This window comes from Oncorhynchus keta, chromosome 28 (genome assembly GCF_023373465.1).
Source record: "Oncorhynchus keta strain PuntledgeMale-10-30-2019 chromosome 28, Oket_V2, whole genome shotgun sequence".
Classification (NCBI taxonomy): domain Eukaryota; kingdom Metazoa; phylum Chordata; class Actinopteri; order Salmoniformes; family Salmonidae; genus Oncorhynchus; species Oncorhynchus keta.
The window spans coordinates 58054422-58070483 of record NC_068448.1 but is presented as its reverse complement, the minus strand read 5'-3'; the positions used below and the strand labels follow the sequence as shown (position 1 = coordinate 58070483).

The following is a 16062-nucleotide window of genomic DNA, read 5'->3' as shown; positions in this document are numbered from 1 at the left end:
TTGACTTTTGGTCTTGCTTTATTGAAACATTCTTAATTCATTTAAAACTCACCCCCACTCCTAAAATAAATAAAAATAAAAATAAAATAAAAATACACAAAAACCATCTCCTACAACCGTATATCCAAAACATCTTCCCAGCAATACAGACAGCCCCCAACACACCATATCTCCTCAAACATCTCCACACATTTGATCATTTTATAGAACTCAAACTCAACCCTAAGGCGCGCAGAGACCATCCCATGAAACAGTAGTAAAGGGTCTGTTATCCCCCCACCTTTGACCCTGTTCCTCCTTGTTAGCCAAATAGCTAACTTTGCCTGAGCAAACAGAAAATTCAACAAAACACATTTTTCTTTCTCCTTACTCGAATACCTGTATCCCATTATAAACATCCCAACAGCAAAAACCACCCCCAACCTGTCACACAGACATTCCAACAGAGACATTAATGGCATTAACCTGGTGCACACAGAAAACACATGAATTACAGTTTCTTTCATTTGACAGAAAGGACACCCCTGCCCAATTCCCGGATCAACCCGTGCCAACCAGCTGTTAGTGGCCAGGGCTCCATGAAGAACCCTCCACTGGAGGTCCCTGACCTCTTTGGTACTGGGGTTTGTAGAGCGCCCTCCATCTAAAACCCACCATACTCTCCGCCCCACATACCCCCTGCCACTGATGTGCCTTCACTCCTGTTAGGCTTCTAATGCTCCTCACCTTAACGCAGAGGTTGTAGAGGGCTTTACCTCCCACTCCCTCAAACTCCCCCAGGCTCGGAGTGTTAAAATCTAACAAGTCCTCCAGACCCCCTTGCCAGTCTCCAGTCTCTGCCGTCACCTGCAGTGGCGGGAACATTGTGGCCCTCTCCCTTTGGCCTCTCAAACACCCCCTTACCGGCTCAGACAGTGCCTCCTGGACCTCCTCCAGGAATCTCTCCAGCAGCCTAAGAGACGTTATTCCTGTTTGTTGCGCCAAGACCTCCGGGGTTTTCCACCCCTCCTCTCCCAGCAGTCTCAGGTCACCCAGCCTTTGTAAACCCATCAGTTGCCTCTGCAGGGTGGCCGACTGAACCGATCTCAAAGGGATGGCTGGGTTGTGGAAGATGGGCTCCTCCCACACCCACTGCCCAGGCTCCACACCCCCTTCTCGTGTGGGCCTTAGCAGCTGCCAGGCCCTCAGCACCGCAGAGTAAAACTCTGAGAGACCTGCTGTACTCAGCCTCTCCAGCTTCATGAGGAACAGCTGCCGGTCCAACCCTAATCCGCCAGCTCTCCTCAGCAGCGCATGCTGGTTCCTCCAGCCAACATCAGTGTGGTACAGCAGTCTCTGCACCGCCTTTAGTCTGAAAGCAGCCATCCTGCTCTCCAGTTCCACCAGGCCCTGTCCTCCTTCGTGGACGGTCATGTACAAAACTGCTGCCTTCAGCCAGTGATGTCCCGACCAAAAAAAGTCCACCAGCTTGCGTTGCAGGTCTGCAAGCAGACCGGCGGGGGGTTGAGGACAGCCAGTTTATGCCACAAGGAAGATGCCACCAGGTTGTTGATTATCAGCACCCTCCTCTATATGACACTTGGGACAGGAGCCACCTCCACCTGGCCAGTCTTGACACCACTGCCTGTGTCAGCCCCTCCCAGTTCTTGCTGACCCACCTCTCCGAGCCCAGGTACACCCCCAACACTTTAAGCCCTTCACAACCCCACTGCAAACCCCTGGAAGCAGAGGAGGAGCCCTATCCCCCATGCCCCACATAACAGAGCTTTGCTCTTTCCCCAGTTTACCTTAGCTGATGAAGCTCCCTCATACACCTTCAGACTGGTCTCTAGTTCCTGCATATCTTGCCCATCCCTGACCATCACAGAAACATCATCTGCATATGCTGAGACTGCAATTCCTGTCACCACATCCATGCCTGTCCAGCACACTCCCCGCAGTCTCCTGCGTAGCAGTCCTAAAAAGGCTCAATGGCTAGTGTGTACAGCTGCCCAGATAGAGGGCATCCTTGTCTAATGCCCCGTCTCACCCAGACTGGCCTACTGAGCCCCCTCCCACCTTAACCATACATGACGCCCCCAGCATACAACAGCTTCACACAGGTCACAAAACTCTTCCCAAACCCAAACACAGACATCACATTAAACAGATACTCATGATCCACTCTATCAAAAGCCTTCTCTTGATCTAAAGAGACCAGTCCAAAGTTCACATTAGAACCTCTCGACAAGTCCAACATGTCCCTAATCAAGAACAAGTTGTCCGTGATTGAGCGTCCCGGTACACAATATGTCTGGTCCTTGTGTATTATAGAGTCCAGATGGGACTTCAGTCTGTTAGAGAGGACCTTGGCAAAAATCTTGTAGTCCGCACAGAGTAACGCCACAGGCCTCCAGTTCTTAAGTTCACACAAGTCCCCTTTTTTGGGCAGGAGAGTCAGAGCGCCCGACGGCAGCTCATCGGCAACTCTCCTACCCCTATGCATTCTCGCAACACGCAAAAGAAATCCTGTCCAATTGTTCCCAGAATTTTTGTAAAATTCCACTGGAAGTCCATCAACCCCGGGTGCACGACCGGGGACATCTGGGTTACTGCCTCTGCCAGTTCATGTGACAACAGAGGAATGTCCATTTCATCCCTCTGTGCCCGAGAGAGCTTAGGGAGTCCTGCGAACAAGACCTGAGCACACATAGGATCACACATTTCTGCCCTATACAATTCAGTATAAAACTCCACAGTCCGCTCCCGCATCTCCCCACCACAGAGGTCACCCGCCCATCAGACAGCCGTAGACAATGCATACCCTTGGCTTCACTGCTCTGTCTTTCCAAACCAAAGAAGAAGGAGCTGGGAGCATCCATCTCCTTGAGCATGGAGAACCTAGCTCTTACAAGTGCTCCTTTGCTTTAACCTGGAAAAAACTGCCCAGGTCCCTACGTATTCGGCTAAGTTAGCCTGGAGGCCTACATTGCCTTGCCCCACCATCTCTACCTCCATCTCACTAATACACCGCTCTAGTTCCCCCAACACTCTCCTTGCCTCTGAGGATGAGAGAGCTGTGTACTGTTGACAGAAAAGCCGAATTTGCACTTTCCCCACATCCCACCACTGACTCAGAGACTCATACTCCTCTCTTCGCTGCCCCCATCTTTCCCAAAAAGTCTGGAAACCTGAGCAAAAAGTGGCATCTTGTAAGAGCTTTACATTGAACTTCCAATAAGATGCCTGCCGGGGCCCTGGTGAAATAGACAGCCGAGCCATGGTTATGTGGTGATCCGAAAAACCCCACTGGGAGAATGGTAGCACTCAGAAGCCTATTGCTCTGATTCCTGGACATGTAAAAACGATCAAGTCGAGCTGCACTCACCCTAGCCCCAAAAACCTTCACCCACGTATACTGTCTTGTGTTTGGATGTTTAGTTCTCCAAACATCCACTAGGTCAAACTGATTAAAGATGTCCCTTAACACTCCCACTGACACTGAATGAGGCTCTTCCCCATTTCTGTCTTTTGTAAAATCCATTGTACAGTTCCAGTCACCTCCGATCACCAGCGTCTCCTCAGGCGCTACTTGTGAGAGTTCCTGTCTAAGACTCCCAAATAGAACCCTCTTTCTCTCCCTGTGTTAGGCGCATACACATTTATAAAGACAAAACACATGTTGTTAATTTCTGCTTTAACAACAAGCAACCTACCCCTACACACCTCCTTTGAGGAGCAAATTTTTACAGCCAGACCCGGTGCAAAAAGGACTGCCACCCCTGCACTAAGATTTGTCCCATGGCTCAACACACTTGCCCCTTTCCACCAGAGCCCCCAATCAACTTCATTCACCACATCACTATGCGTCTCCTGCAGAAACAACACCTGTACTTGTTTATGTTTTACATATTCACTCAACACACTCCTCTTTCCCGCATCTCTGGCGCCATTTATATTGAGCGAGCCTACCCGAAGAGTCTCCATAAGAAGTGGGAGAAAAGCCAGCAGAGAAATAGACCAATAGCAAAGCTCAAAAAGCCCCAGTGTCAGTAAGAAATTAAACATTTAAACAGTGTCTGAAGGTAAACCTTTACGCACTGTTGTGACCCACTTCCTCAACCTAAACCGTTTCTTGGGTGAGAGGACACCATGCCCCTCATTTCTCATAGCATGTTGTACTGATCTTACAAACTTTCTAGGATCAGGAAAAAAGCCTCAAGATTAACTTTTTTTCCCCTTAGTCTCATTCAGGAACCTTGTCAGTTCTCTCAACGTGTACTTAGACCCCTCTGGTTGACTGGCTGTCAGCTCCGGGCCAATTGAAGAGGAGTCTGAAAAAATACCTCCTCATCCTCTTCCTCAGACTCACTTTCCTCCTCTTCTCTATCTCCCACCCTGACCACCTGCCCTTTCTCTCTGGTTAGGGCCTCACCCACAGCAACAGGCAACATTTCCATGGTGCCTTTGTCCCACCCTTTTCTTTTTCCTCTTGACACCCTCCTCCTCCTCCCCTAATCTCTTACACTTCCCCACTATACTCTCCTCATCCACTAGAATAACCTGACTAGACGCAGTATCATCTGCACCACCCTCCATAGCATGACTAGGGCCAGCCTCAGCTACAACACCCTCCATAGCATGACTAGGGCCAGCCTCAGCTACAACACCCTCCATAGCATGACTAGGGCCAGCCTCAGCTATACCACCCTCCATAGCATGACTAGGGCCAGCCTCAGCTACAACACCCTCCATAGCATGACTAGGGCCAGCCTCAGCTATACCACCCTCCATAGCATGTCTAGGCCCAGCCTCAGCTACCCCACCATCTCTAGCCTGACTAGACCCAGCCTCAGCTACCCCACCATCTCTAGCCTGACTAGACCCAGCCTCATCTACACCACCATCTCTAGACTGACTAGGCCCAGCCTCTGCTGTCTGCATCTCCTTACCCCCTGCATTTTCACCTCGATTTCCCCCTTGCGCTCGTACCCTCCCCTTGTCTATGGCCTTTATGTGGGCACGCAAAGCTCTTGTGCCCCAAATCCCCACATTCAAAACACCGTAGACTATCTGTGCTGGCAAAACCTGCATAGAGCCCTTCCCCATGCCTCACTTTAAAATGCACATTTAGCTGTTGCTCATTATTGTTCAGAAACATAAACACTTGCCTCCTGAATGAAACAACGTGCTTAACGGCATCTGCCTGAAAACCTGCTGACAGTACACGGAAACCGCTAGCAAACTTACCAAAACGACTCAGCTCTTTCCTAATTTGATCATCCGTAATAAACGGAGGCAAATTTGCCACTACAACTCTTGTTGAAGGGGTAGAGAGAGGTGAAATTGACACCAACACATCCCTTACAAATATTCCGCTAGCAATTAGCCTACCGACCAAATTAGCTCTTTTCATGAACACAACCACCGCCTTGTTCATTCTAGAAGCAGAATGTATAAACTCAGCTCCTACCTGTTCACCGACCGCGAGCAGAACCTCCTCCACCTTAACTCCGTTCTCAGGAACACACCTGAAACCATGCTGAATCGACAGCGTCTCTTGCGCACTAGGCTGAGAAGCCATTGCGCACACTATACCTTGCAACCCCCGGAATGTTACTCTGTCCTCTTCCACCCTAACTTTGAAAAAGAAACTTTGGATACCGCTAAAAACAAATATTGCATTAACCCTCCACCATAGAAAATAACATGTAAAGAAAAGAATAGAATCAAGAAAGTTAGTTAGGATAGAGCTTTCCACACCAAACACTCAAACTCCAAAACACCCAGCATGCACCGAGAGAGAGAGAGAGAAGAGAGAGAGAGAAAGAGACAGAGAAAGCTCGCACCATTCTCTACCCCACCAGGCTGCCTCTAGAAATAGACGCTCGCCCACTGACACTAGCACTGGCTGCCATGTGGGTGGTATCAGCCTCTTCCGCCCTCACACACACGCACACGCACGCACACGCGCACACACACACACACACACACACACACACACACACACACACACACACACACACACACACACACACACACACACACACACACACACACACACACACACAGACCTCTCTCTACATAGTTTATTTCACATGCCTCTTTCTGCCACAGCACTTCAGGCAGGGAGCCGGAAGTCAAACTCATACCCTCCCCCATCAAGGCCATTAATTAAACAACCTCTATACACAGCCACTTCCCCTCTTTCCTTTCCTGTCTCCTCTTTCAGCTCTTTTGCAGAGAAGATAGATTCATTCAACACAATTGTGTTTTAACAGGAGATCACTGATAAGGTTTTGCGAAAGGGAATTACGCTGAGAATTGCATTTTTCTGTTTTTTGTGTGATATACATTTTATAGTGGAAAATCGGAGTCTCAGCGTAATTCTGCAAGCATGGAATTGCCCCAAAGCAGAGAGCACAGGTATGCAGAATGGGGGCGGACAGAGAGAGAGAGGGGTGGTGAGAGAAAGAGAGAGAGTGTAAATCAGGGCGATAGAGAGATAATATTGTGGCGGGGTGCTGTAGTTTGGCTGCAGCCACAATGGCCAGTCTGTCTGTTCACACCCAAAAACCAGGCCAGGCGCAGCAAAAGAAACAGAACCTGAGCCCAGCTGGCAACAACGCAGACAGGCAGGGGCACCAAGCTCCCAGACTACTCTTGGAATCTCAGCACTCAGCTACTCCTTCCCTCCCTAACTTCCCTCCTTTTTCTCCCTCCCTCGCCTTGCTCTCTCGTTCACTCTTTTCCTCTTTAGGTTCGACTCTCCAGTTCGTAAGCGTGACATGTTATTGACAATGAACTGAAGCGGCGCTGCTGTCAAAATATTGGGAATCACTGTTTTCCTTGTATTTCTTCAGCCTCTTTCTCATCTTTCTTCTGTTCCGTCTCTCTCCTCTCTCATTTCCTCTTCCTCCTCTCACCCACCTCCAGTCCTTAAGTTCCGCACTCCGACGCCCGCACGCACTCACACCTCTCAGACGGCTGCTCTACTCTTTAGGGGCCTTGACCCAGGGAATTCTGGGTAGGAGGAAGACAATGGGAACATTTAGCTCCTCCAGGGACAAAGGAAGTGCTTATTCTCGGTGCTAAGACCCGGGCGTAAACAACAACAGCAACAGCAAGCATGCAATAATAACACAGTTGTCAACACAAGTGTCAGGCCTTGAGTTGAGGGGGAAGGCTGATGGATGGCAGATCTGTCTTTCCTTGGGGAGCTCTGCTAGAGATGGGAGTGTTGTACTACATCCTTGGTAATTATATGGCATGTGGACGATAACAGTTCAATTGTTTTTTGTTTGAGTTCCTGCGGAAGATGCCGTGTCAGCCTTTTAATATCGTTCAAACAGCCCTCTCTGTCGCTGTTTCTGTCTCGCCCCTCGCTCTCGTTCTCCCTCGCACTCCCCGTCTCCCTACCTCTCTCTCTCCCTCCCTCGCTTGCCCTTTCACAAACCCATGATGAATTGAATGAGTAGAGAAATACAGAGCTACTGAAACAGCATTCATGGCAAAAGCAATGATACGCTTTTATTTAGTTAAGTTAGGAGCAGAAAGAGAGAGAGCGAGAGTACAGTACAGTACTGTACGTAAAGAGGTAGAGCAGAGAAAGGTACAGTAAACCACAGTCCAGATCCATATTAATTTGTTTCTTGTCGAAGCAAAAGTTTATTCTGGTGAAATACTGTCGTCCCTCTCACTGTATCAAGGATAGGAGGTCGGAGTTACAAGCCCCGACAGAGGCCAGCACTGCCATGCAGAGCAATAAAACTCCTGTGTGTCGAAAGCCCGAGATCTAGTGGAAAAACGAAGGACTCAGAGTCAGTCTTGTGAGTAAGAAACACAGTCAGACTGAGTCACGTGCATCCCCGGGAGCAGCCCTGCACTGTGGCATGTGCAGCTAGCCACGTCACCAATCAATTATGAAGAAAGGCCAGATCCAGTAGAGCTCCAGGTTCCTAATCACAGCTCCTGTTTATTTTGCTGCTGCTGTGAGAGAGAGAGAGAGAGACAGAGAGAGAGACAGAGAGAGAGAGAGAGAGACAGAGAGAGAGAGAGAGAGAGAGAGAGAGAGAGAGAGACAGAGAGAGAGAGAGAGAGAGAGAGAGAGAGAGAGAGAGAGACAGATAGAGAGACAGATAGAGAGAGAGAGAGAGAGAGAGAGAGAGACAGAGACAGAGAGAGAGAGAGACAGAGAGAGAGAGAGAGAGACAGAGAGAGAGAGACAGAGAGGACAGAGAGAGACAGAGAGAGAGACAGAGAGAGAGAGAGAGAGAGAGAGAGAGAGAGAGAGAGAGAGAGAGAGACAGAGAGAGAGAGAGAGACAGAGAGAGAGAGCGAGAGAGAGAGAGAGAGAGAGAGAGAGAGAGAGAGAGAGAGAGAGAGAGAGAGAGAGAGAGAGAGAGAGAGAGAGAGAGAGAGAGAGAGAGAGAGAGAGAGAGAGAGAGAGAGAGAGGGAGAGAGAGAAAGAGAGTTTATTTACTTTCCCTTTCAACTACTTGCACATTGTTACAACACTGTACAAAGCCAATAATATAACCTTTGAAATGTCTTTAGTCTTTTACATTTTTGTGAGTGTAATGTTCACTCCTGTTTCTCTTGTTTATTGTCTATTCCATTTGATTTGGCAATGTAAACATGTGTTTCCCATGTCAATAAAGCCCTTTGAATTGAATTCAATTGAGAGAGAGAGAAAGAGAGGGAGGGAGAGAGAGAGAGAGAGGGCAGAGAGAGAGAGAGAGAGAGGGGGCAGAGAGAGAGAGAGAGAGAGAGAGAGAGAGAGAGAGGGAGAGAGAGAGAGAGAGAGAGAGGGGCAGAGGGAGAGAGAGAGAGAGAGAGAGAGAGAGAGAGAGAGAGAGAGAGAGAGAGAGAGAGAGAGAGAGAGAGGGGCAGAGAGAGAGAATAGAAAATGAGATGGTGATCATAAATCTCCTGTGTCTTCCCCACCCTCCCTTCCTCCTGCCCTCCCTCCCTCCCTATCTCTTCTCTCTGTGCGAGAGGGTTAGCTTCCTCCCTGACTCATTTATAACAGTATGACCTCCAGTGTCTGTTTAGTAGGAGAGGACTGTAGTGGCAGAGAGAGGAGAGGAGAGGGGAGGCGAGGCGAGAAGAAAGGGGGAAAGAGGGAAGGAGAGGAGAGGAGAGGAGAGGAGAGGAGAGGAGAGGAGAGGAGAGGAGATGGGGAAGAAGAGGAGTGGAGAGGAGAAAGGGGGAGAGTGGGAAGGAGAGGAGTGGAGAGGAGAAAGAGGGAAGGAGAGGAGTGGAGAGAAGAAAGGGAGAGAGAGGGAAGCAGAGGAGCGGAGAGGAGAAAGGGGGAGAGAGGAGTGGAGAGGAGAAAGGGGGAGAGTGGGAAGGAGAGGAGAAAGGGGGAAAGAGGGAAGGAGGGGAGCGGAGAGGAGAAAGAGGGAAGGAGAGGAGTGGAGAGGAGAAAGGGGTAGAGAGGGAAGGAGAGGAGAAAGGGGGAGAGTGGGAAGGAGAGGAGAAAGGGGGAAAGAGGGAAGGAGAGGAGAGGAGAAAGGGAGAGAGAGGGAAGCAGAGGAGTGGAGAGGAGGAAGGGGGAGAGCGGGAAGGAGGAGTGGAGAGGAGAATGGGGGAGAGTGGGAAGGAGAGGAGAAAGGGGGAAAGAGGGAAGGAGAGGAGAAGAGAGAGAAATGGAGAGAGAGGGAAGCAGAGGAGTGGAGAGGAGGAAGGGGGAGAGAGGGAAGGAGAGGAGAGAGGAAAGGATGGGAGAGTGCTGAGAGGAGAGGTGAGAAGGGGGATGAGAAGGGAAAGGGGGAGAGATGAAAGATAAAAGGGAGACATGGGGAGGAGAGGAGATCTCCAGCAGGTTTTCACAATGCGACTGTCTGTTGGTCACGCGGGATGGAGATATAGAGAAGAAGATATACATACGGTAGTTGTTTTTAAACTGATATCTGAAGGACAGTGATCCTCCCTTCATCCGGTTCCATTGTTGGAGGACGAGATATGACTGTTGACAGGATATGATGTCACAGAGACTACAGGGGTCAAGGTGAGAGTCAAGGTAGCATGTGAATCTCTCTGCACTCTGTACCATTTACTGTACAGCAGGGCTCTTCAACTGGTAGCCCGCGGGCCAGATCTGGCCCTTTTATCAATTTAGGCTGGCCTCTTGATCAGTTCTGAAAATTAATTTAAAAATCCGTTTGAACCCAATGATTCTTGAAGAATATAACTTAGAAATGACTCATGAGCTTAGTTCAACTGTCACACTACATGAGAATGTAGTGTTTTTCTCCAATGTTTGTAAACAATGTAAATGCAAACAATAACTGTATAGCCTCAAAACGTGGTTAAAACTATCATGTTGATATCACGGATGGTCAGTCCTTGCTTCCCTAGTTCTGTCTATGAGAGTGGTTCCATTTCTCCAGCTCCATCCTTCAGCTTTTTACCGAAACAGGGGCCTGGAGGCACTTTGTTATTGTTCAAACTGCTGATTGCCTCTTTAAATAAATGTGTACACATTTGTTTGCTAAAATAGTGAATCAAATGGTCCATGTCATCACTGTCTGTGAGTTAGGGCAGTAAAGAGAAAACCCGTCATTTTTAGAGGGTTTTAAAATGACCTAGTTACACTCGGCAACATCGAAGTGACATATGTTTTTGATGCAGTTCATCGGAGGAATAATCACACGCTGTCCAATAGATAAGCTTCGTTAAAGACGCTTTCAAATGGACACATATCGTTTTCCTCATTGAGCAAAACCTGATATATCGCTGCAAGCAGCAATGAAACGTGCTGACTTATGAGCAGGCTGAAAGAGACAGTAGCATGGACTCAATATACTCTTTAAGTTGATAAAGTGAAGAGCAGTGACGTTATTAGGGCTTTTTTAAATTCGTTTTTTTATCGCTTCGGTTTTCTGAAACGCTCATTACAGCGCCACCTATGGGTAGATTTTTATATATATATTTTTTTTTACAGTTTACAGTTGCCAATCGGGCATTGAGATGTTGTGACAAAGGCGGAAGAATAATATGACAGAAAGAAGAATTCCATCAAAAGCAACTTTGCTGCCAGAACCCCTAATAAAATCTATCAATTGAGATGTGTTCCAAAAGTTCTATCACTTGATGAGAAATGTGTCTTCTCCAAAAAAGTGTGTTTTTCATGGCCCTAAGCTCCCATATATATACAGTGCCTTGCGAAAGTATTCGGCCCCCTTGAACTTTGCGACCTTTTGCCACATTTCAGGCTTCAAAACATAAAGATATAAAACTGTATTTTTTTGTGAAGAATCAACAAAAAGTGGGACACAATCATGAAGTGGAACGACATTTATTGGATATTTCAAACTTTTTTAACAAATCAAAATCTGAAAAATTGGGCGTGCAAAATTATTCAGCTCCTTTACTCTTCTGCTCAAAAGAGTGTGTGTAAAAAAAACAGGTAACCAAGTAACCACTGAACAATACTGGAACCGCTTGAAAACAAAGTATTATGGTAGATGTAAGCAGGAACAGGAAGACCAAAATTGGGCATGCATTTTGTAGGAAGAGGTAGTCCATATATGGGCGTGATCAAAGAATCTCTGGTTGCTACTCAATTCGATCAGACCTGCTTTAGCCAAAATCCGCATGGCGGTGGTTTTGGTGGTGTCGAAGATGGAACTGCGTTAGAGCTGTCAAATCCACAAGTGACTCCCGGCATTACACCTAAAGCGGACATTGCCATTGGCTGCACATTAACAGAAATCCCATGCAGCCTTGTTTTAAGAGTTCTGGAATGAGAGATGTAATCTCCACCTCTATTAGGATGATAGAAACCCTCATTATTTAATTGAATCATTTTTCTATTTGAGCGGCATTCTTTCTGTATAGCCTCCACTTTCTCGTTCTGACTCATGAACAGAGTGGGACGGGTGTGGGACGGGTGGGGGACGGGTGTGGGGTGGGTGTGGGACGGGTGGGGGACGGGTGTGGGGTGGGTGGGGGACGGGTGTGGGGTGGGTGTGGTTTTGTGACAATGATCAAGAGCAGCTGCTCACTGATTAAACGGCTTCAAGGAAGTTCCACCTCCGACACGGCCAAAACACCCGCTATGCCTGCTATTGCTACGTCTGCTATTGCTACGTCTGCTATTGCTACGTCTGCTATTGCTACGTCTGCTATTGCTACGTCTGCTATTGCTACGTCTGCTATTGCTACGTCTGCTATTGCTACGTCTGCTATTGCTGGTTAACGCTGGATCTGATTGAATCCAGGCCTACGTTGAGTCCCAACTTTCACCTTAGCAACAGTGCTAAGACCGAGACAGCGCAAACAGCAAATGTCCCTGGAATCTGGCGGTAGATAGTGACAGGAGAGCAAACAACAGTGGATAAAAGACTGGAACTATTCAAATATCAACAGCCAGTGTGATACTTTCTGTACAGAGACAAACTGAGACTTATTGAGAGATTATAGTGAGACATTTGAGAAATGATGCTGGTGGTGTGTGTGACTGTTGTCCTGGGACTTCTCCTCAGTGGGCGGCTCCCAGGTGGCCCCTTCAACCTCTGCGGATCTCCTGAGTTCACTGGAGCAGCACAGCCTCAATCAGACTCTGGGTAACTCTGTGGCTGAGAGTTCAAAGCGTCCTTCTTGGGAGTTAATCCCTGTTGGTAACCAGAACAATCCACTTGACATCACCCAGTTCCATGATCTAAGAGGAACACGCTTCAGGATACTCTCTAACTTGTCTCGCAAGCTTCACTGCTCGAACCACTAATAATAATTAACGCCAAAAATAACAATGGGGTTTCTTGTAGGTTCTGTTACAATTGTTACAGGAAAAAGATGTAAATGTTTCTAAATACCAGGGTCAACAGCATCATCGCATTTCTCGTTCCATGATGGGCATATGGACACATGGCAACGTCCGCTCACTGATTTGCTGCACCCTAAAATAAAATGAAGATTTGTTTCAAGGCGGTCTCAACTCTGTCCTCAGTTGGTCCACATGGGCCAGCTCAGGAGAACCACTTCCAATGATATCATCAGTCTCTCAGTGTCTCTCTCTTCTCCTCTCCTCTCCTCTCTTCTCGTCACCTCTCTTCACCTCACCGGTCCTCTCTTCTCCTCACCTCTCTTCTCCTCACCTCTCTTCACCTCACCTCTCTTCTCCTCACCTCTCTTCTTCTCCTCTCCTCTCTTCTCCTCACCTCTCTTCACCTCACCTCTCTTCTCCTCACCTCTCTTCTTCTCACCTCTCCTCTCTTCTCCTCACCTCTCCTCTCTTCTCCTCACCTCTCCTCACCTCTCCTCTCTTCTCCTCACCTCTCTTCTCCTCACCTCTCTTCACCTCACCTCACCTCTCCTCACCTCTCCTCTCCTCACCTCTCCTCGCCTCCTCACCTCTCTTCACCTCTCTTCTCCTCACCTCTCTTCTTCTCATCTCCTCTCTCCTCTCCTCACCTCATCTCTCTCTCACCTCTCTTCTTCTAATCTCCTCTCTTCTCCTCACCTCTCCTCTCTTCTTCCTCACCTCTCCTCACCTCTCCTCTCTTCTCCTCACCTCTCCTCACCTCTCCTCTCCTCTCTTCTCCTCACCTCTCTTCTCCTCACCTCTCTTCACCTCACCTCTCCTCACCTCTCCTCTCTTCTCCTCACCTCTCCTCTCCTCGCCTCCTCACCTCTCTTCACCTCAACTCTCCTCACCTCTCCTCTCTTCTCCTCACCTCTCCTCTCTTCACCTCACCTCTCTTCTCCTCACCTCACCTATCTTCTCCTCACCTCTCCTCTCTTCTCCTCACCTCTCTTCTCCTCACCTCTCCTCTCTTCTCTTCTCCTCACGTCTGCTATTTTCTCATCAGCTCTCCTCACCACTCTTCTCTTCTACTCACCTCTCCTCTTCTCTCCTCTCCTCTCTCCTCTTCTGCTCTCCATCAGGGAAATAGATTGGAGTAGACATCTCGCGCTCTTCATTTGCATAGCAATATGCCCCAATTTCCCAAGTGATTCTTAAACCATTGGACTCTCTCTCTTCTCGTTCTCTCTCTCTATCATTATTTATCTCATTCACCCTCATTATATTCTTGCATAAATCTTTTCTGTGATTGTTAGCATTTTGCTCACATTTTCATTTTTGATGTCAGCTAAACCATAACAGTCATTTACATAACAAACTACAGCTGGAATCATTTTTTACATTGCCTATTATAGCACTGTGAGACACGACCCACTGGGCACAGATGTCAATTCCACTTCTATTCCACTTTGGTTCAAAATAATTGCATTGAAATGTAGTAGAAACCATGTTGATTCAACCAGAGTGTGCCCAGTGGGTACTATATATTATTTTATACTGCCATCTATTTTATTTGCTGTATACACAAATCCAGACCCAGTCATGTGTGTGTTTGTCTATAGCAGCATACTGTAGAGCACATCTGGACTGGTACTGAATCTGCATGTCCTGGTACACATTCCTCTGTAGATAAGGGCTTCAAGTCAATGAGAACAGAATGAATCAACTATGCTCCTTGTAACCATGCCGGGTGCTTCAGAAAGAGTGAAAGTGAGGGGGAGAGGAATAGGGAGGGAGAGAGAGAGCAATATACAGGGGAGAGAAGAGAGGGGGAAGAGGAATAGGGAGGGAGAGAGAGGGAGACGGTAGGAGGAAGAGAGGGAGGGAGGGAGGGAGAGAGGGAGAGCGATATACAGGGGAGAGAAGAGAGGGGGGAGACAAAAAGAGAAAGAGAGAGGGAGACGGTAGGAGGGAGAGAGATAGAGACAGCGGAAGAGAGAGAGAAAGAGAGAGACTAATTGATCATGTGGCTTTCCAACTGTTCTCTATTCATTCTGGGTTTTCTGGTTCCTGTCCTCCTCTGTCCCAGTTAGTGAATGGATCTAAATCTACGCCCCAAAAGGCATCATATTCCCTATGTAGTGCACTATATAGGGAATAGGGTGTCATTTGGGGCGTACACTCTGACTGGGACACGGCTGGTTGCCACTGGAGCCTTCTGGGGTCAGAGTTCAACCCAGCGTAAAATCACCGGCTTACCCGCATAATTACAAAGGGGACCAGTGCTTCCCATGCTCTCACAGAGGGAAGACACTCCAGTTTCTTTTTGATCTGTGTGTGTGTGTGTGTGTGTGTGTGTGTGTGTGTGTGTGTGTGTGTGTGTGTGTGTGTGTGTGTGTGTGTGTGTGTGTGTGTGTGTGTGTGTGTGTGTGTGTGTGTGTGTGTGTGTGTGTGTGTGTGTGTGTGTGTGTGTGTGTGTGTGTGTGTGTGTGTGTGTATTAAGACCATAATGGTTCCCATCAGTGGTAGTGGTTGTTTTTACTGCACCATCCTTTAATTTGGGGAATCAATGGTGGACCACACACACTCTCTGTCGCTGTCACACACACTCTCTGTCGCTGTCACACACACTCTCTGATCCTGCCGACCCTGCTTTGACCCTACTCTGACCTTGGTCGCCTCTCACACACATGATCTCTTTCTGTGTGTGCATATTTAGCGATTGTGGGTTTCTTGGGTGTATAGTAAAACTCCAAGAAAAGTTTCAGCATAAATTGCGCTGCAGATTATAATTCACACATCCTGACCATTTGAAGTATGATGGTGTATTTTGTCATAGGGATTGTATGTGTGCGAAAGGCAGATGTCACCCTTAGTGCTCTGATCTGATTTCACACTACACATGTCTCACACACTCTCTCTCTCTCTCTCTCTCTCGCTCTCTCTCTCTCTCTCTCTCTCTCTCTCTCTCTCTCTCTCTCTCTCTCTCTCTCTCTCTCTCTCTCTCTCTCTCTCCCTCTCTCTCTCTCTCTAGGTAATGATCTGTTCCTAGTGGCAGTCCATGAGCTGGGCCATGCCCTTGGTTTGGAACACTCCAACGATCCCACAGCCATCATGGCCCCCTTCTACCAGTACATGGACACAGAGAACTTCAAGCTGCCCCACGACGACCTCCAGGGCATCCAGAAGATCTACGGTAGGCTAGCCTTCCTCTCGTTTAATACAACCATCTGCTTATATCATCAGTGTGCTGCCGGAGGGAGGGAGGGAGGGGCAGACCTGGGTACACCATCAAACCTCTCCTCCTCCTTCCTTCTTTTACCTTTCTTCCT

General features: G+C 48.1%; 1 protein-coding gene across 4 annotated transcripts in view; it reads left to right on the top strand.

The window, feature by feature from the left end:
* LOC118361593 (matrix metalloproteinase-16-like) overlaps positions 1–16062 on the top strand; it is an 80658-nt gene that overhangs the window by 38512 nt on the left and 26084 nt on the right. For all 4 annotated transcript variants that reach the window (XM_035741640.2, XM_035741642.2, XM_035741641.2 and 1 more), the window contains one exon: positions 15765–15926. In XM_035741640.2, coding sequence (XP_035597533.1) covers positions 15765–15926 — 162 coding nt within the window. The remainder of the gene's footprint in view (positions 1–15764; positions 15927–16062) is intronic.